Source organism: Rousettus aegyptiacus, unplaced genomic scaffold, assembly GCF_014176215.1.
Source record: "Rousettus aegyptiacus isolate mRouAeg1 unplaced genomic scaffold, mRouAeg1.p scaffold_m13_p_8, whole genome shotgun sequence".
NCBI classification, from domain to species: Eukaryota; Metazoa; Chordata; class Mammalia; order Chiroptera; family Pteropodidae; genus Rousettus; species Rousettus aegyptiacus.
The window spans coordinates 27,914,576-27,936,586 of record NW_023416311.1 but is presented as its reverse complement, the minus strand read 5'-3'; the positions used below and the strand labels follow the sequence as shown (position 1 = coordinate 27,936,586).

General features: G+C 40.4%; 1 protein-coding gene and 1 pseudogene across 1 annotated transcript; one reads left to right on the top strand and one right to left on the bottom strand.

The window, feature by feature from the left end:
* Positions 1-1,011: 1,011 nt before the first annotated feature.
* PRKRIP1 (PRKR interacting protein 1) lies at positions 1,012-22,003 on the top strand. Its single transcript, XM_016146531.2, has 6 exons — positions 1,012-1,156; positions 1,886-1,964; positions 2,739-2,839; positions 7,297-7,382; positions 9,050-9,117; positions 20,724-22,003. The coding sequence occupies exons 1-6, from the start codon at positions 1,031-1,033 to the stop codon at positions 20,825-20,827; spliced, it is 564 nt and encodes a 187-aa protein (XP_016002017.1). The 5' UTR covers positions 1,012-1,030; the 3' UTR covers positions 20,828-22,003.
* LOC118607422 lies at positions 12,917-13,035 on the bottom strand (annotated as a pseudogene).
* Positions 22,004-22,011: the final 8 nt, after the last annotated feature.

The window sequence follows — 22,011 nt, the reverse complement described above, 5'->3', positions numbered from 1 at the left end:
AGAGCATACCAGCACCTGAACAATTTGGATTTATTATCTCTTTCTAGGCGGAAAACTGTACTTAACTTCAGCAAGATAGTGTTAAAGAGGACATATTATAGGATTTAGGCTTGGGTTAAGTGATTTGGGAGAGAGTGTAAGTATGTGGGCTTCTACTCTGGATTAGATGCTGTCAGGAAGCAGAGACAATTCTATGATTGGCTGTCTTAAATATTTAAAGTAGGAGAAATGAATCGAGGCCAATGCTGTTAATAAGCAGCAGTTACTCATATTAGCCAGAACAGGGAACATGTTTAGTCTTTTTCTGATTCCAAAGATATTCTTGTTCTCATGAGTTAAAACATGATTACAGTGTAGTCTTATATTTAGCTTCATCACAGTCACAGAATGACCTCATGTGATGTTGGTGTTCTGGGAAATTGTTTATGTCCAACAGGAGAACATCGAGGCCTAGCTGAGCACCAGACCAGCTCCAAGATGTGACAAGCAGCTTTTCTCTTTCCCGTAAGAAAGGCTCATTCACTCAGCTGACTAAGCTAAGGTATATTTGCTGGGTGCCAGGTGCAGAGTAATTCGAGGTGAACAAAAGAGATATGGCCCCAGCCCTCAGGGAGCTCACGACTATTTGAGCTGTCTTAAATGTATTGTCAGAAATGGGAAGGAGAATTGACCAGACCCAAGTAACTGTCAAGACAAAGGCCCAGAGGCGGGGAAGGGAGGCTGAGAGCCTTAAGCAGGGCTGCAGGTGGAGCCACGAAGCGCACTTGACTGGAGGTCGGCCAGGGCTGGACCCTCGGCGATGCAGTGGCACCCCTCACCCAGGGCCGTGGACCGGGATTTGCCCAGAAACAGGAAATGGAATCAACAGCTCTGATCAAAATAACCGATCCGGCCTCGACCTCCTTAATGTTCAACAGCCTACTACCAGCTGCTACTCCGTCCCAGCCCCGCCCAGCCAGGAGACTGCGCTTGCGTCGCGGGCGCATAGCTCTGTCGTCATACGTGCGCGCCGAGGAAGCAGAGAGCTGTCATGGCGAGCTCAGCTGCCTCCTCCGTGCGACCGCCAAGGCCCAAGAAAGAGCCACAGGCGCTCGTCATTCCCAAGAATGCAGCAGAGGAGCAGAAGCTCAAGCTGGAGCGGCTCATGAAGAACCCGGTGAGACAAGGCGCGGGCTCGACCGTCCCTCCTTATTCCCTTCTGTTCTGGTGCCTCTGCGAGCCCGCGGGCCCACCTCCTCTTCCTGCAAACTCAGGAACTCAGTACCCGAACCCCAGCGCCAGTCCTTAGGAAGAAGTAGGCTGTCCTGGAGTCAGCTTCCTTTTGCTCTTCACTTAGAGCCTAGCCAGGATGAGCGCGCTGTGGAGCGGCTTCCGTTCTCTAAGAGTTTTTCCAGTCTAACTTTTTGTGAACAGAAGCGTTAGACTGGAAAGATAGGACCCGCGGATTAGCACACGGGTGATTTTCTTCTAAACTGCACTATTGTTAGAGAAGCACTGGGGCAAGTCACTCCCCCGTCCAGGCCTCGGTCCCCTTGGTGATAAAAACTATTGAATATGAGGGTCTCATACTTTGACAAGAAAGGGAGTGATTCTCCTCGTGTAGTAGCGTTAAAGTTGGAGTTTCCAGCCGTGATGACGACTTAGGTTTCTGAGTTCTTCTCTTGAAAGTTAGGTGTAGCCTTGGCAAAGCCGTAAGCTGTGGTAGACCCCAAAGTATACAGGATGAAGTAAAGCTAAGACAGAGGAAAGAAGATAAAATCAGCTTTGACTCTAAGGAGCAAAGCAGCTTTACTTCACTAGTCTAGTTAAAGTTCTTTCTTTATAAGATAAAGGATTTTGTCACCAGATTTACACTTACAAATGCTTTCCTGTTTAAACATTTCAGGACAAAGCAGTTCCAATTCCAGAAAAAATGAATGAATGGGCACCTCGACCTCCCCCAGAATTTGTCCGAGATGTAATGGGTAATGTCTTTTGGGAAAGTGTGTGTGTATGTAACTATAATTTTTGAAGCGTAGATATAAAGACCCTGCAGTTAGTATATATTAATTAGATCTCCAGTAGGAAAAAAATTGTTCACTTGTCCAATATTCTCTCACAACGAAGAGCTTGTGGTTTGGCTTTAGAGAATTTTCTTCTGTGTTTTTAATAATGCCTCACATTTTTTTCTAAATGGAAATAGTTTTATTATTTTGGGTTGTAAATTAACATATATTAATTATAAAGAAAAATAAATAATACAGGTATAAAAATGTTTGGACCACCTATAATTTCATCATTTCACTTGTAACATTGTGATATAGCCTCCAAACCTCTTTATAGTCAAAACAAGTCATGCACAAGCAAAAATGTTTTTACAAAAATATGATCGTTCTACATATACTATTTGGTAATCAACTTTTTCCACTTAACATATCATGGGCATCTTTTCAGCTCAGTAGAAATTTAGCATATCAGATATGAAATCATCTTTTAAGAGGGAAGGGTCATAGGCTTTCTTCTAGGTTCCAGTCACTGAGTAGAATTTTTAGTGACTTCACATCCAACATTCATGCAACAAATATTTAATAGTGCCTACATTGTGCTAGGCACTATGCTAGATTCTGGGGTATAGTGGGTAATAGGAAAGGTATGGTCCCTTCCATTACCTCAGTTTCTTTCTTTGGTCATTTTTGATTAAGGATAGCCTGTGTTAACAACTGGAGTTCATCAAGAATTCTGAACTGTCCTGGCTATAGGTTCAAGCGCAGGGGCTGGAAGTGGAGAGTTCCATGTATACAGGCATCTGCGCCGCAGAGAGTACCAACGACAGGACTACATGGATGCCATGGCTGAGAAGGTCAGTGAGCAAGGAGGCTGGCTGAGCCCTTGGGTTCAGGCAGTGTGCATTTACAACTTTTAGAAAAAAGCATGTTAAGAAGAGTAGATATACCTCGTTGTTGCTTTTAAAGTTAGCACTGGAAACATATCAAGTAGAGTCCAGGTTACTCCTAGGTCAGACTCAGCACAGCAAGATAATTATACTAGGAGATGAATGAGGGTAGGGAGACTTCATGTCTGTAGAAGGGCACAGCAGTCTCCTGTCCCCTCCAGGCCATTTGCCATGAAATGGATTTCTCACACCACTTATTATTTCTCTATTCATTCTTTTTTGGCCAAATGCCTATAATTCTAGTTATCTTTGTGTTTGTTTTGTTTAATTGTTTTCATGTGTCTGTGTCTTTGAGTTTTCTAGCTTGAAGGCTGGCGTTGTTATTAGCCAATATTTTTTAAGAATTGAGAATTGCTTTAGAAATTATACTGTAAGAACTGTTACTTGACTGGAAGAGCCAGAAATCTCTCTCCTATTTAAAAATACCCTTTTGGACATATCACTTGTTTTATTTTTTAAATTAAATTTTTGATTTATTTAATCCACACCAAAATCTTGTTGGATTTTTTTACCAGAATTGAGTCAAACCTGTAACTCAAATAAGAATGGACATTTTAGTATTTAGTCAATCCTTCTTAGAAACTTTCTTTTTTTAATTTGTTTGAATCTTTTCATACCTTTCAATGATGATTTGTGGAGATTTTGCATGTATCTCACCACATTTGTTCTAAGATATTTTAACTTTTGATTACAGTGGTGCTAGGTGGTCCTTTTTATTTTTTGCTATTAATGAGAAGCAGAAAAAAAATACTGACTTTTGTATAGTGCTCCTATATTTGCTCACCTTACTATTAATAAAAATCGATTATTATTTGGCTAGTTCTTTGGGCTTTTCCAAATCTGATTTCTCCTAACCCTGTGTATGAGAGAGTGCCTTTGTTCTTAATCTTGCAGTGTCCACTGGAAAGGTATTTTCCTCAGTCTGACCATATTTCCTATTGTTTCATGGACTACATTTGTAATTTTTGAGAGTCAGATACTTTAAAATGATATTTGTCTGCTTTTCATGAAAGAATTTATTGATTTTCCAATAATTTGATTCTAAAAAATCAAACTCTGTGGAATTCTTCCTACGTAAAGGAAATAAAATACTTTTAAAAATTAAACAACATTCATAAATATAGAATAATACTTAGCAATAAAAAGAAACAGACTACTGGTACATGCAACATGAATGATTCTTAAAAACATTATGCTGAGTGAAAGAAGTCTTGCAAAAAGAGCCCATATTGTATAATTCCATTTATATGGAAACTACGTGGGGAAAAAACCAGTCTGTGCGGAAGAACAATCAGAACAGTGGTTGCCTTTGAGAGTTGGATAAGGGGTTGACTGGGAAGTGGTATAAGGGAACTTCCTGGAATGATCAAATTGTACACTCAAGATTTGGGCATATTGTTGAATGCAAATATTACCTTAAATGAAAAAAAAAAAACTAAACAAATGTTAAAATTTAGTTAATGATATGTATGCTTAAATCTTTAGAAGTAAAATGTCTTGACTGCAGCTTACTTTGAAATGCATCAAAAAATAAGATAGATTGATGGATAGAAAAATAGGCAGGTAGATACGTGATAAAGCAAGTAACAAAATGTCAATTGTAGTATCTAAGTGGTGGGTATATACACCAAATAGCTTTATAATTTTGGAATCATCGTTGTGGTGGTTTTCATCTGGTTTTGCTTGTCCTGCAGCCTTTCTTTGCCCCCAGATGTTGGTGGTTCTCCAGCTACTGCCATCCCCTGGTTGGAACATTCTTAATTCTAGTGGGAAGGTTTAGATGGTTTGTCACACAGCTATACCAAGTCACTGTGATGAGGTTGCCATTATCAGGAATAAACAAACTCTGTATATAGAAACTATTGGAAACACTATTTTCAAATTACTTTGGAGGGGAGGAAAGAAGTAGAGCAGGCTGTTGTCTCAAATACCATCAGTTAGTATGAAGTTTTTATGTATTGATTAAAGACCTGGAGAAAAATACAGGAAATTTTTTATGAGCCTTGAAACCATGCAGACACAAAAGTTGTTATTTCATATTGTGAAAGACAGGCTCTGAGGTTAAAAGAAAAGAGAGACAAGAGAATCCTCACCTTTCACAGTGACCTGACAGCAAACCTGACTTGCATCCTTGCAGCAGCCAGTGAGGGCTCTGTTTAGTTCACTTGATAAATGCAGCTGCTTCAGTAGCACAGAAAAAGACATTTATAGCTCAACTTCTGATCAAACCCAGTGCTTTTAGTTTTTTAAGTCATTTGCTTTCAGTTGTCCTCTAATTAAAGCTGATTTTCTTTTTGGAAGGAGACCCTTCTGTTTTATTTCATAATTTCTTCTCTCAGGGAGTTCCTTCATCACTCGAAGCAGATCCACACAAACATGGCAGTACAGACCAGCAAAGGTGTTGCCACCTCTTCTCTGCTTGGCTCGTTTTTTTCCCCATTGACCTTTATGGCTCTGATGAAAAGAAATAGAGATGACTCTTTTTATCAGTAGATGTCTTTGTAGTTTATAAATGCTTCCCTGTAGGTTATCAATTTCGTTATTCTTCCTAAAGACTCTGGGAGAGAGGAATTGTTATTTTGCCCATTTCAAAGATGAAACAGGTTTAGAAACTGGGAGCTGCTAGGAAGAATACAAGAGATGGGTGGGTAGGTATGGATGTGTACACTCGCATATACCTGTATACGCTTGCGCGCGTGCACACGCATGTATGTGTGTAGCAGCAGGCAATGGCAGTATGTGTTAAGCCGCTTTAGAATCAGTCATGATAAACTATATTAAGTTTGGACTTGAAAATTCCACAGTTCCAGTCAGAAGCCATTCTATCTGATGAGTTCCTGTCACTGTAAACCAAGAACACTCCTGTCTCCTCTCAATACTCTACTACACTTCTGACATGTCTGATCACCAAATATGTGGGGATTTTCCCACACCAAGAAATTTTATGACACCAGCTAAGTGTCCTACAGTTTAACTTAATTCTGCTACTATCTGGAATTAGCCTCAGGTCCTGCTGATTAAGGGCTTAGTCCCACAAGACTGCCTCCTTCCTCCATTAAAAGGCCAGTCATGAGTCCAAATTGTCATCTGTGCTTCTGACCAACTGGCTGTAAATTAGAGGTTTCCCACGACCTCTTCCTTGAGTTTTAATTTGCTTAGAGAAGCTCACAGAACTCAGGAAAACATCTTATTTACTAGGTTTCCAGTATGTTACAAAAGGATATAACTCAGAACAGCCAGATGTGTTGCAGAGACGGTCAGGAAGAAGAGTAGGAGTCTGGAAATGCATTAACTAACATGGATAAGGGAGAGGGGATGAATGGCAATGCTGGCATCCCCACCTCCGTCTCCATGGCTTTTATTCTCTCTCTCACAAAGCTATTATTATTAGTTACTATAAGGTTAGTAATTACAAACCACAGCCAACTCCCAAACTCAGCCTCAAGGCCACCACCGTGTTATCAGCTATTTCCTCTCTTTTCTTACCCTTGTCCCTAGAGCAAGAAGTCTCAGAATAGGTAAGACATGTGCGCCCTCCCTGCAATGTGTCCTTGTGTGCAAGTCCCCACCCACTTCCGATGACCTTGTTGCTTCAAGCACCAGGCATCCTGCTAGGACTGCAGGGGTCTCTCACAACAAGATGGAAGAACGGGTGAGGAGCTTCCATGCCCTCTCCCTGCACCTTCACATGTTCACCAACCTAGTGGCTTTCCAAACTCCATCGTTTCAGAATTTTGGAGGCTTCGTTATGTGGGCATGATTGATTAAATCATTGCTCTTTGGTGATTGAATCAACCACCAGCCCCTCTCCTCCCTGGAAGTCAGGAGGTGGGGCTGAAAGTCCCCTGGCAATCAGTTCTCCCTTAGAGCTTTCTAAAAGCTACCATTAACATAAGCTCTTATGGTTAAAAGGGGCTTGTTAAGGATAACAAAAGACACCTACTGCACTTTTATCTCAAGCTCTAGGAACAAAATACAATAAAGGGTATCCCAGTGGCTCTGATATAGGAAATTTATGAGTTTTAGAAGCTATGTGCCAGGAACAGTAGGTGAAGATCAAATTTTTTTTATTATTAAGTCACAATATCATACTAAGGCCCTGGCTAAACAGCTGATACTGCTGCCCCTGCCCTCCAGGAATACAGTGTGCTCCCTCTCATACTTTCTCTTAACATTTTTTTTGGTATCTTAATGAACTGGAAGACTTACTTTGCCTTCAGAGAGCCATATACTGATTCCTGCCCCACCTGTGGGGCAATCACAGGTGTGATGCAGATGTGCCTGTAGCACTCCCAACTGGTGTGAATTCTAGAGCTGTCATACCCAGCCCAGAGTGTGTCTAAATGATGTGTGGTTTTTTGCAGCAAAAATTGGATGTAGAGTTTCAGAAAAGACTGGAAAGGAATAAAATTGCTGCAGAGGAGCAGACTGCAAAGCGTCGAAAAAAGCGGTAAGGGCTTTGTGGCATCCCATAACTTAAGGGCAGGAAATGGGAAAGTAGATGGTTGGTAAATGAGTCCCTGTAGTCATAAGTTCACCTGTATAACCTGTTGAGGTCTTGGGTGTTACAACCCACTGTGGAGCAATCCAGTACCTAGTTTTACTTCCAATACCTGGGGAGAGATCAAGTCATTTATTGTTCCTTTCCCATTGCTCAATACAAATTCTCTAGAGCTTGGAAGTCAGCACTTTGTGGTGATTGCATGGATTTCTGTGTCTTCTTCACATCTGTATTTTAAGATCTGCTTTTGACGCCAGACAGCTTGACAGGGTGGGAGTCCAAAGAGGGACCCTAACTCTGGAGCTCTGGTGATTAGGTTCTTGTTTTATGCTGTGAGAAAGAATTCAAGGACATGACAAACAGCAAACTGGAAAGCACAAGTTTTCTTAAGGCAAAAGTACACACAAGTAAAATGCAGGAAGCTCAGAGAGGAAGTCTGCCCTGGAATTACAGGCTTCTGTTTTCTTAGGGGTGGGGTTGTCCCAAGACTATCCATCTGTCTTATTTAATTGGTTTGTCTCTCATACCACCTGGAGGAGAAAAGATACCCAAGGCCATCAGTCTCCTGGCCTTGGCTTGTTTCTCATGCTAGAGTCTCATGCCTGAAATCAAAACGAGAGCGCTGAGTAAGGGACAAGGGAGACGTTCCAGAGCCACAGGGAGAGGATTGAGTACAGTACTGAGGAAAAATTCCAGAACCACATCCTGGAGGGGAGGAATAACTTCCCTAGGCTAACTATCCTGCCTCAGTTTAACTAGGTACTGCAAGCAAATTTTTTGTTTAGCTTCTTCCTTAAATTAGGGTCTGCGACTTACCTAAATGAATACACAAGTATACAGGCTGCGTGTGTGTGTGTGTGTGTGTGTTTTAATAGATGCTCTTTTGGTGTAAAAAAACAGCCAGACCTGTAGAGAATTTTTATATAAGAATTTATTTGAGCCAAACTGATGGCAATTGCCAGGAAGCAAGATTCTAAATACTCCCCCAGAATGGCAATTTGCAGCTTCTTTTTTTCTGGATTTGAAATTAAGGAGGGAAGTAAAGAACCTTGATTACATGAAGGTGGGAGAAAGCAAGGCAGCTGGATTATAGGATAGTTAAAATTATGTGCTCTCTTGAGGATGGTTACTTCTGAAAAGAGGCACTTCAAAGGTATGTTAACCTAGATGCACAGAAACAATAGACAGGGCTTGTCTAAAGCAAAAGTAAACCTTTAACTGAAGAAGTTATATGCCTGGGTGTGACTACCCACCATGATAAACTCCCAGTTAAGAATTTGTGATCAGACCACTCTATGAGGTTACTTTCCATAGAATCCTTTTCTCATTTATACTCCCAGCTTTTAGAGAGCTGAGCAGAATTCTAAAAATAGTCCCTAAATATCTTGGAATGAAAAAGCATCTCCAGTATTTCTTAGGTTGCTTTAATCACTTCAGGATTTTATTTTGATTCATAAAGCAGCTTGATAATGATGTTGCAGTAGCAGAATTGTAAGAATCTCATTTTATTATTGTAGTGTTTGTAATTATAAAGTCTTTAAAGATCTTACACATAGATATTTATTTTCTAAAATATACAATAAGGTAGCTAAAAAGTTAATATATTACATTTGTAGCCAGAAGTTAAAAGAGAAGAAATTATTGGCAAAGAAGATGAAACTTGAACAGAAGAAACAAAAAGAAGGTAAGTGGTACCCACTTTTCTTGGTTGTGATCTTTTTCAGTGCCGATCACAGAAGCTGACCTGTCAAGAATGAGATTTAGAGTTTGGAGATGGTTGGCCAGCCAGTGAAGAAATGAGGGCTTCTTTCTATTAGTTAGGACTCATTTACTTGCAGATGTCAGAAAGCCAAACTGGGGCAAGCAAGAAAGAAAGATACTGGCTCACCTTAAGTTCAGGGCAGACCTTCCTTCGGGCATGGCCAGTAAAGGAGCTTAATGTTGTTGTTGACTTCATTGTCTTCTTCTGTTCCCTAGCTCCCTGTCCTCAGGCAGGCTTATGCCCTCCCTGTGGTTGTAAGGTTCTTGGGGCTGTACCCTTCCTCATTCTTATCCAGTAGGAAAGACTGGGAGAATGTCCCTAGCAAAAGTGTTTGGTTGAGTCACTTGGCAAGCCAGTTAAAAATGCTTTTGGCTATAAGAAACAGAAAACTCAGCTAGCAGTACTTAAACAAAGAGGAGTTTAATCTTCTCACATAACAAAAAATCTGGTGATAGGTGGCAGCCTGTTATGTTAAGCAGTTCAGTAGTGTCAGTTCTGTAAGGCCTTTTTACGTACAGTTCTCATGGCTTTTATCCTGTGGGCATGATATGGTTTCTGCAGCTCCTGGTATCATACCTATGTTAAAGCAGGAAGAAGAGGGGAAAGAAGTGGTACTTGTCTGGTCTTTTTGTAACTGAAGAGTCAAACATCCCCCAGAAATTCGCAGATGTTACCTTATGTTCCACTGGTCAATACTAGGACACTGCCATCCTTTGCTGTCATGCTAGATGAATAGAAAACAAAATTGTCATGACTATCTTTAACCTATTGTGATTCATCCCTGGGAGCTTGGCACATTGCCACCTAGACAGAGTTGGGATTGCGTTAACAAGGAAGAATAAGGGGTGAGTAATGTGTCAGCATCCCCCAGTGTTGACCGCCTCTGAACCTATCACAAGGCCAAAGGTACTAGCCACTACCCTGGAAGCCCTCGGTCTGAGAATCAGGGAGACGGGCCCCAGATAGGAAGGACCAAGGGTACTAAGAGACCAAAAATTGGCAACTCTCCATTACATTACTAAATCCGTGGCTGTTCCCTGATTGACTAGGCATGATTCCTGGTTGGACAGTTGTAATGTTTGGTTTTAAGAGAAAATCTGACTTTGACTGACATACTGAGGACCGATTTCCTTATGAGTTGTAAATGTGCTGTGCAAGACTCTATATATGGTATGATTTTTTATTATTTCCCATCATTTCCTAGAAGAAATTACAGTGCCAAATGTGATTGCTAGGATCTTATCCCTCAAATAAACTGCCTCATTACTTTCCCTGCTCTACCCTCCATAAGCACGTTCACATAGAAGAACATGGAACTACTTGGTCCAATGGCTGGAGGCTTGGAGTTAGTCTTATGTTTTGCTGAAGAAGATACTGTAACTTAGACCCAATATACCATTGTATTGGGAAATAGATCTCCTTCCCTCTCCTTCCCCAGACTCTGTTGCTTGCTGTCATCGTTACTATTTATGTGTTTAGTGACTCTTCTGAACTAATTCTGTAAAGCCTGTATTTATTGTGTGACCACCAAAGTCTCTGCTTGGTTAGCTTAGTGTCCACTTGATGAATAGAGATATCCTTAAATGCCAGTAAGTCTTCCAGTCTTTGCCAAAGGAGTTAGTTTCTCTATGTGCCTTAGAGCACGGTTTCAACATTCTGGCAGGCAGTTTACAATTTTGCTTTAGCCTTCATTTCTTCTTTGCACAGAACCTCAAGGTCAGCCATAGGTGAGATTTAGGGCCATCACTGGTCTGCCTTAGACATGTGCACAGCTCTGCTTCTAGATTCCCACCTTTTCCTCTTAAGCTTTTGGTCAATTTCATGAATGGCTTCTGTGATGTTAAACAGTTGCCACTGTTTGGTTCTGAGAAGCACCCTGGGGAAAAGACTTTGTACTGAGTCCAGTTGAATAAAGACAAGCCCTGTGAGTGGAACTTTCTAAGCTGCCAGACAGGTCAAATAAAGACACAGCTCTGTGTATGAAACTTCTGAGGAGCTCCTCTAGTGGCTGCTAGGCTGCTAGTTTTCACAGCTATGTGATTATGAGGTTGTTGGTTTTGGAGGCTAGCTTAGATCTAGAGAGAGAGGGTAGGGAATAAAGTAAGTTAAAACACCACAAAGCTTGCTGTTCTTACCAAGATTCAGCCATTTTTCTTGAACAATCCAGGGAACATTTCCAGAATTCTGGAAAAGTTGATTTTGATTATTATTGTCAGTGTTCTTGATGCTTTTCATTCAGGAGCAGATTTTTAGAGGTCTTTACTCTCCTATTCTGAAAGTGCTTCTAGCCCTTTCAGTCTACCTATATTTGAAGTATGTTTTCTGTTGGCATCAAATATTTAGGTCATGTTTTTTATCCATTCTGAGAATCTCTTTGTTTTTACTGACATGTTTGGAGTTTAGGACTACCATTTTATTTGGAGTTTTGTTCTGTTTTTTGTTTGTTTGTTTGTTTCTGTTTCCCCTTTCCTATCTTCTTTTGGATTATTTGAACATTTTTATTCCATTTTAATTTATCCATTTTGTTTTTAAGTACAGTTGACCCTTCAACAACATGGAGGTTAGGAGCACTGGCACCGCTTCTGCAGTCAAAAATCTGAGAATATATAACTTAAGTTAGCCCTCCACATGTGTGGATTCCCAACCATGTATCAGAAGTACTGTTTCTGATTCACAGTTAATTGAATCCGCAGATGTGGAAACCCAGGTATACTTACTGGAAAAAAAAATCCATATATAAGTGGACCTGTGCAGTTCAAACCCATGTTGTTTAAAGGTCAACTATATATCCCTTTTTTGTAGCTTTTTAATCGCTTCTCTAGAGATTACTAGGTACACACATACTTTCATAGTCTAGTTAGAATCATCATTTCACTTGAAATATAGAAACTTGTCACCACATAGCTTCCTTTACCATTCCTATTGTAGTTGCCTTCTGTATTGCATCTACATACATTGAAAACCCTATCATATAATGCTGTTATTTTTGTTTCAAATCATCAAATATGTTTTAAAACTCTCAAGAGGAGAATAGTCTGGAATAGTTACTGTTTCTGTTGCTCTTCCATTGTTCCTAATATTCCAGGCTTCCCTCTGGTATCATTTTTCTTATGTCTGAAGAACTTCCTTTAGTCATTCAGTTAGAACAGGTCTGCTGGCTATGAATTTTCTTAGCTTTTCTTCATATGAAGCTATCTTTATTTCACCTTTTTTCCTGAAGGATATTCTCACTAGATACAGAATTCTGAGTTGGCATTTTATTTTTTTCCTGTAAACACTTTAGAAATTCTGTTCACTTCCTCCGGCCCCCATGGTTTCTGATGAAAAATCTATAGTCGTTCAAATTGTTCTATCATTGTTTTTCTCTGGCTGCTTTCAAGATTTCTCTTTAGATGTCAGCAATTTGATTATAATATGTCTGCACATGATTTCCTTGGGTTATCCTGTTTGGAGTTCACTGAGCTACTAAAATCTGTAGGCATATGTCTTTTGTCAAATTTGAGACGGTTTTTGTTGCTTTTTGGTTTTGTTTTGTTTTGTTTTTTGTATCTTGTTTGTATTGGCTGATTTCTTTTGATCTACTTCAAACTGTCTTTCCTATGTCATCTCCATTCTGCTATTGATCTTATCCAGTGAATTTTTTTATCTCAATTATTGTGTTTTTCAGGAAAGTTCTAAAATTTCCATTTGATTCTTTATTTTTATTTATTTATTTTTCTTATGCCTACGGCACCTGGTATTCCGAGGTGGTCTCCCATCCAAGTACTAAGCAGGCCTAACCCTGCTTAGCTTCCAAGATCAAATGAGATTGGGCATGTTCAGGGTGGCATGGCCATAGACTCCATTTGATTCTTTATACTTTGTTTCTTTGCCTCAGTTTTCTATCCACTTGTTTCAAGAGTGTTCACTCTTACTCCCTGGAAAATTTTTAAATAGCTGCTTTAAAGTATTTGATAATTCCAACATCTGGGTCATCTCAGCATTGGTGTTTTTTGATTGTCTTTCCCCATGCAAGTTGAGATTTTCCTGATTCTTCATAGACATTTTGAATATTATATCATGAGGCTCCAGTCTTGTTGATATTTGTTTTAGCAGGTAGTCAACCTGGCTGTGTTCAGAACACAGGTTCTAACCAGCCTTCTGTGAGTTATGGCTCCGATGTCAGTTCAGTTTTCAAAGCTTTTGCTATGCTTTCCAGAAGTGTCTTGCCTGTGACAACCAGTGGCCAGTCAGGGTGTAGTTCTATGAGTTTGGTCCTCAGAGTGTTTGGTATGATGATTAGGGCCAGATCCATGCATGTACTGTCAGGGTGAGCCCAGGAGTTTATAAACAACTCTGTGGTGTCTCTTCTAATTGCTTCCCATTCCTTGATCTCCCCTATAGTTTCTGGTCTTCCCTTTTCAGACCTCCAGCCAGAAAGCTGGGACTTTACTCACTCACTCTGCCACATACTGATGCGACTGCATCTGCATCCAGGGCCGAGCAGTGGGAGGCCAGAGACAGAGCAACAAGGGCTTGTGCACCCATCTTAAAACTGTAGCTCTTTTGATCAGAGAGAAAGATTTTGTGCCTGCAGACTCCTTTTGCTACTGTAGTCACTATTGTTACCATAACCCAAGTGGGATTGCCTGAGAGCTAGGGTTTGAGAAAATGGAGAAAAGAGAAGAAACACAAGAACTTCCCTCACTGTGAGCATTAGGAGTCCCCTTTCAGGACCAAAGGGTTTCTCTTGGAGCTCTGCTTTGCCCATCTGTGCCCAGTCTCTCCTTCTGGATATTCGATCACCCTGAATCCATTGGGGATAGTGGAGGGAAAAAAACCAGGAAACTCAATCCTGTTCCTGTGGCACTTCGAATTCTGATCTTTTCCCCCAATCTGCTTACTTTTCAGAATCCTGCATTCTATCCAGGTTCTATAGTTGTGTTCAGGAGGGAGACAAGGTTAAATGTGCTTCCTCTATCTTTCCTTGAATGCTCTTTTTCAGCTGCATTCAGCAGCCTGATCTGAGGTGGAGCTGAGGTGGTGATGCTAGTGCTGGGGAGCGGCTGCAAATACAGATGAAGCTTCACTCACTCACCCGCCACTCACCTCCTGCTGTGTGGCCCAGTTCCTAACAGGCCACAGAATGGTACCGGTCCACAGCCCAGGGGTTGGGGACCCCAGCTCTATTCGCTCTTCTGAATTCCAAACACAACCTTGCATTTAACTCTTTTTGCATTTTTAACTTGGTATTAGTGGCTCTGTTGATTCAGATTTCCAAAATCTTTTTGAATTCTGTAATTCAGCATATTACCCTGTCTTTCTGATGTTGTCATGGACAGGTTTGATAAACATATGTCCTTTGTCATAGGTAAAAATGTTGAGCCATACCGGGCCAGAGCCAGATCCCTTAATCATCTACTAGAGAGCTCCATCTAGGCTGACACAGACCTCTTCACCCGTTCACTAAAACTCTTTGAGTGGAGTTATTCTCCAGTTAAGAGTCAGCCAGACTCACTCTCATTTGATCTTGCCCACAGAGGTGTCCTATAAAACTAAGAGGTAATTTGAGGTCATAGAGTAAGTACAGTAGGTATAAGTTCTAGGCTTAGCTCTCATTCTGGCTCACCCTAACATCAAGCATCTGGCTTCTTGTGTTTGAGCAGATTTTTTTTTTTTAGCTTGTAAAATGATAAGCTCTTTCTGGATCTAAAATTCTATAATTTGATAACTCTGCTAAATCCCTAGCTATAATTAGGATATACCATATTTGCAGGGCTCAGGGAGGGACCCTCACCAGTAAATCTAGGAATCCTTTCAGAATAAGAATCTGGGGTTAGTTTGCTCTGAGTTTGTACTTAATGAACTTGTATTGGGTCTTTGCAACCATATATAACTTTTTAGTAATTGGTTCTAGAATTGAAAGAGACAAGTGACAGCATCACAGAACTGATATTTCTTAAATCTTCCTCTTTTAACCACTTTTAGACATTAGGTGTGTATGATCATTCAGTTTTCAATCACCTCCTGTTAATTTGCCTAAGGCTATAAAGAATATTGAGATGATGCAACAAGTTTTAGTATTTGCAAGTAGATTTCATCCAGATTCTTCAACTTGTTTAAAACAGCCATGTGCCCTCTCAGTGGGTTTCCCCTTGTTCTGAGCTTCAATTCTATCGAAAAGATATATGTCTGTGGTCATGTCACATCATAGAGTCACACCATAGTAGTGCAGTGCTTTTTTTCAAACTAAGGGTTGTGATCTTATACTCATTGGATCATGAAATCATTTTAGAGGTTGCAGTCATTGTTTTTTCAAACACGAGTAAAATAGACTAGAAGATAACAGTGCATCAGACTCTGAATAAACATTTTGTGAAATTTTCTCATAGTTTCTGTGTGGGCTGCTGGGCTATGGGCCTCAGTCAAACGAATTTGAAAATGATTGTTTAGTACATGGGCCCTGCTCTTACACTTACTTATGAAGTTAGTACTTGTGTGTATTAAAAAATGATTAATAATTATACATGGTTGTATATCCTCCTTACCAAATGAGCAAGGTAAAGAATGATATAGGGATAATTGTCATAAAAATGGTTTGTGTCTTTTACCTCACCTTCTCAGTTTCCTTTCTTATTTTTCATTTTGTGAAAGAAAATAGATTTTCTAGCTGTTTACTTGAAACAAATGAAAATTTAATGTGATATTCCTTTGTGCCACAAGGTGGCTTCTGTGCACTGCTGGGTTCTTGATGGACCTGGAGATATCACCCAAACTTTTTGGCCCTTCTAAAAAGCACTAAGGATATAAACTATATAAATGTCTAACCAATGTACTGTTTACTTGAAACTAATAAAAAAATAAAATAGTAAAAAAAATGAAAAGCGCTAAGGAGCAGCCAGCTAGGAGTTCCGTTCTATTTGTCGGAGAGGAAATATCCCAGCTTGCTGCCTATGCTTGTCCAATATTCAGTGAAGAAGCCATGCAATGTGGGACTTGTGTCTGAATGACACCATGGAATGGTATTAAGTCAGATTGAATTATTATGAAGCCTTGAACTCCCAAAATGATGTATTCTGACACCAGTGTTACTTATCCTAACATAGGCTTGCCTACCAAAGAAAGACAGGGTGACCTTAAGACGATTTGTCACGAGGTACATTGAGAGCAGTTTCTCAACCTCAGCACTATTGAATTTTGGGCCAAGTAATTCTTTCCTGTGAGGGGCTATGTCCTGTTTATTGTTGGATGTTTACCAGCATCCTGCCCTCTACCCACTGGATACCAGCAGCGCCTGTCCTCCCCTCAGTCACTGACATGCAAAAATGTCTTCAGACATCGCCAAATGTTCCCTAGTGGAGAAGGGAGACAAAATTGCCCCCAATTAAAACTTAATCTCAACTGATTATCTGGTGTTCAGAAGGCACTCAGTATGTTTTGGAGTGAACTGTTTGTTTCAATGCCAAAATTCTTGTATATGTTGTTAGAAAACTATCCATATCCTTCGTATCTTGAGAATAAAGAAAATAATGATTATTTTAGAAATTTTTGGAATATACAGAAAATTAAGTCAAAAATAAATTTATAATCTTTGCTAAAAATAATCACTAACATTTTAATGACATTTCAAGTTTTAAATATACCTTATATAAATCTATTTATATAAATGCCACATTTATAGTTATCCTAATTTTATCACATAATACTGTATGACAAATATTTTCCCATGCCCTTGCAATTCCATAGTACAAGAAGGGATTTCCTAGTTTGGTCATTCATCTGGTTATAAAAGTTAATATCATTTTCAACTTCACTCAATGGCATTTTACCTAGTATTCCTATAATCTGTGAATGAAATCTCAGATTCTTGGATTTTAAAATGTTACATAGTATATAAGAGCGATGGGGAAACAGTAGTATATAAGAGCGATGGGGAAAACTCAAATATCATTCAAATAGATCACCTTTCTAGCCATTTTCCTTTAGTCTTTCTCTGTATGCACATGTCATTTGTATGTAGTTATAATCTTACTGTATGAAGTTTTCCATTTTGTTTATTTAACATTATAAACATTTCCAGTCCTTTATAATTTTTCCAGTGACTAATAATATTTAGCAGTTGATGTGCTGTGATATACTTAACCCTTTCCTTTTCATTATATATTAGATTGGTTCCAGTTTTTGTCTCCTTAATATTCACTTTAGTGAATATTATGCACCTGTCTCCCTTCTTTCTGAGTGTTTACTTAAGATAAATTTACAGTAGTGGGAATGATTAGATCACAGAGTATAAAAAAATTTCATGGTTCTTGAAATCTATTGCCAGTTTCTTTCCAAAGAAGTAGTACCAACTTTTACTGCCATCAATAAAATATAAATGATGTATACTTTTACCATATTCTTGCCAGAACTGGCTTCTAAAAATTATTCCTCCACATGGATAAGAATATGACTTCAGAGGAAGTTAAGGTTTTAGTAAAAACTAAAGCTTTAGTAAAAACCTTAGAAAAATATAGATCCAGAAATGGCAGGACCGCAGTAGCAGCTTTCAATCCCTTTGCATTCCCACCACTCATGTGTAGCCTCCAAAGCTCATTTTAAAACATAGGCTGGATTGTCATTTGTTCTTCCATTTTTATAATAACAATAGCTACCATTTATTGAACATTTATTATGTACGTTCCCTCAGTTCTACATGTTTTACAGATATTAAGTAACATAATCACAGCAGCCCTGTGAAAGGCAGTTGTGTTATCCCCATTTTACAGTTGAGGGACCTTAGGCACCAAGCAGTGACAGCACCCATAGAGCTAAATGGAATGAGTAATAGGTCAGGATTTGTTCACCATTGGCTGTGGGCTTAAGGAGAATCATCTGCTTAAAACCTAGTCAGCAGCCCCTGCATTCCTGGTGCTCCCTGTCTGGCCCTTTCTGATCTCTTCTTTCCACCAGTTTGGTCTAGCCACTCCCTGTCATAAGTCCTCTGCCCTTTCATCTTGCTGGGCATGTCCAGGCCTCTCTGCTCTTTTCTTTTTCATGCTACCTGAACCTTCATCTGATAGAGAACATTTGCTCATCCTGTACCTTCCTCTTCGAATATTTTCTCTTTGTAAAGCCTTTCCTAACCTCCCTCCCCACCCCAACCTAGCTGATCCAGCTTTTTCATCCACCTTGTACCCAGAGGGTTTGGTTACAGAATCTGCTAAATCTCATAACATGCTTATCTCTTCAGCCATAATCTCAGTTCTATGAGGGTAGGACAGTGTCTTTTTTTTTTTAATAAAAACTTTTGGAATGATTTTAGATTTACAGAAAAATTGCAAAGATGGTATAGAGTAAAGAATTCCCATATACCCACTTTCCCCTATTAACGTCTAAAGTTAATATGGTTCATTTGTCACAATAATAAGCCAATATTGATACATGTATTAGCTAAACTCCATACTTTATTCACATTTCTTTAGTTTTTACCTAATGCTTTTTTCTTGTTCCAGAATCCCATACAGGATATCACATTACGTTTAATCATCATTTCCCCTTAGGCTCTTGTTATCTGTGACAGTTTTCAGACTTTGCTTGTTTTTGATGATCTTGAGAGTTTTGAGGGTAAGATGTTCTATAGAATGTCCAGCAACTGAGATTTATCAGATGTTTTTCTCATGAGTAGGCTGGAACTATTTATTTTTGAGAGGAAGATTACAGAAATAAAATACCATTCTTATCACATCAAGGCTGTATACTTCAAGATGACTTGTCACTATAGATGTTGACCTTGATCGCTTTCCTAAGACAGTGCTTATCAGGATTCTGTACTATAAATTTACTCTCTCGTGCCCCTGCCCACTCTGCCCCAGCTCACACTTGTACTCTTTGGAAAGAACTCACTGTGTGCAGCCACATTTAAGGAGTAGGGGGTTATGCAGGCCCTCCATGAGGGTGGAGTAACTATGTAAATTGTTTTAAATTCTTCTGCACAAGAAATTTATTTCTTCTCCCCTATTTATTTTTTTATATGAGTATGGACTCACAGATATCTATACTTTAGGTTTAATCCAGTCCTACTTTATTTTGTTGCTCAAATTGTTCCAGCTTGGTCATTGAGAATGCTTTCATTAGCTCTTGTGTCCCTTTTACATGCTCCTATCATTGTGGGGGGTGTGTGCGTGTTGCGTTGTTTGGGGGGTTGCTTATTTGGGTTTTTAATATTAGTTTATTAGTTTGTTTTTAGCACTTCCTTACTACAAGATATTGTAGATTTATTTTGTATGTGTCAGACTTAATGCAGAGGCATAGAGTGTCCAATAGTCCAGGTTTGAATCCTCAGTCCTAATCTTACCAGCAAATTACTTATCCTCTCTGAGCTTTATTCCTCATCTGCAAAATGGATATGCGGTAGTAGTACTTATAGACTATGTTAGAGTTAAACAGTACAGTAAAGACTTAGCACAGTGCCTGGCACATACTAGGTATAACAAATATTAGCTATTAAAATATGCTCACCATTCGTACTTTTGAAACTCATTCTTTTTAGCATGAGGTTGAGAAGAAGGAAGACTATCCTAAATTTATTAACTTAAGTCTTAGAGGTGATTTCAACCCATTGGCATCGTGTTCTTTAGCGTCCCATTCTAGCGTGTGAAGGTAATTTTACTCTATATTGTGCCTTGAGCACCCCAAGGCCTCCTGCCTCGAAGCTATTTGTCTGACCTTGCGATGATAGCAGGAGCAACGCTCTGGGTGCCTGTGGGCTCTGGGGCTGCTGGAGTTCCTGCACATCTGTGGGGAGGAGGCCTTTTGAAGGGCCCAAGTGAGCCCACTTAGCCTGCAAGTGGCCTCCTGGGGTGGACTGTGAGCTGGAGGACTGGTGCTGCCTCTGTGGGCTCTGGCTCTACCTTGTTCTAGCTCTCACCCACTGCCCTGCTCCCAAGAAGAGGGAGGAGGAGGAGTTAGGAACAAGTTGTCTTTGTGTTCTGCTTTTGGCCAGCTCAGAGGCACTGTGGGTACTGGCAGTCATGCCAGGGAAAACACTGGAATTCAGAGCTGCACGTGGAGTGACGGGAGAAGGTTTCTAGGTCTGTGGGAAGAGCTAGGAAGTTGGCATATTTGTTGTAGGCAGAGCTCTCTGCTACACAGTTTTTAAAAATCCTTTTGCAGACTGTGGTGTGAGAGCTCAGTACATCAGCAGCATTGTTGTCAGTGTCAAATGTTAAAAAGCTGCCCGGGGACGTTGCCCTGCCAGGGTGGTGGTGAAGACCGTATGAAAACAGTGGCTTGATTTATGGGGTGTCAGGGTCTCGTGCCTGCTGCTGGACCTTTTCATAAGGATGAGATCCACCCACTATCAATGGTAGATCACTTCTGTGACATATCCTTTATACCGAGGAGTGTCATTGGGAACCAATGTATGTGAGGACCTCCTCTGGCTCCTCACTGTCCATCCAGGAACAACCAGTTTCTAACGTTTCCTCAGTGCTCCACCTTTTCTAAAGCACCCGTTGATTCTCTGAGTGAACTCGTTTGTCTCTAATCTGAATGGTGTGTGCTTACAGGATCCAGTCAGTCCCAGGAGCAGCCATCCAGTAGCTCTGAGGAGACGTCCGGAACAGAGGAGGAGGAGGAGGAGGAGGAGCCCAGCTTCATCATGGGACGATGACAGGGTTGGCCCCAAGGCCTCAGAAAATCCTCAACATAACCCGAGGGGAAAGGGTGCTGTTTCAATTCACTTTCTTTCTCAAGGCCTCACTGGATAGAAGCAAGTGGGAAGCCATCCTAACTGCTCAGAGTCCTGCCTGTCGTCAGGACTTGGAGCCTGTGAGACAGGACCATCTCCCGGACACTGGAGGGCACTGCCAAGCAGAGTTCATTAATATTCCTACTAAAATGGGGGAAATGTATAAACTTCTAGTCTTGATGCCTATTCTCACACAGTTGGATTGGTGATGAGTTTGGGGCTAGTTTCTATGAAAGGAATATTTAGTAAAAAACAGAAAAACTTTAGCTTTTGTTCGGACTTGTACAATGTTAAAGCTAGAGGGAAGGCTGTGAAATGAGGCGGTCAGGATGGGGCCTGTTACACGGGTCTGTTCCCAGACTCATTGAGGGAAGTGGCTTTGGTTCTGGGGCTGCCTCGCATCACAGGGCTCCTGACCTTCATTTCCTTGAGCTGGTAGTGCAGACCGCACCTCAGAACACATGCACCTGCCCAGCAGCTTCCAGTACACAGGTGTGTTTTAGGAAGCCTTGGGCATGTGCAAAGGGAGATGTAGGACGTAACTAGTGGGGGATGGCCCATACAAAGGGAATTCGATGTGTGGAAGAGCTTTGGGGAAAATAATTGGAGACTAGAAAAAGAAGCAGGTAGAGAATCTAGGCTGGGCTGAGTGGGCATGGGAAATCCTAACTGAACAGGGAGGGAGGGGAGGGAGGGGTACCCATTCCCCAAAAGCTGGGTTTTCACCATGGGGTCGAAAGGAATCTAAACAGAAAATAGAAGGTTGCCCTCTAGACAACAGGAGGGAAAGAGATGGTTTCTAATTAGAGCTTTTGCTCACTTTTTGGATTATTTATCTCCAATTCCAAGTTTCTAAGGCTATTTTGTGCTTTTTAAGGAGTTTGGTAGAATTAAGGAAATTGATTTTGAGTGAAGGAAAACCAAGAAATATTTTACTGTTCTTTCACTTTTCTAGTATTGATTTCCCTGGCTCTGCCCCAAGCCAGGCAACATCTGTGGTAACATCTGTTCTTTCCACAGTTCACATCACAGGAATTTTTCTTTCCCAGGAAGCTGAAATGGAAAGTCAGCCCTAATAAATGAGCATACACCCTGGCAGTACGTTT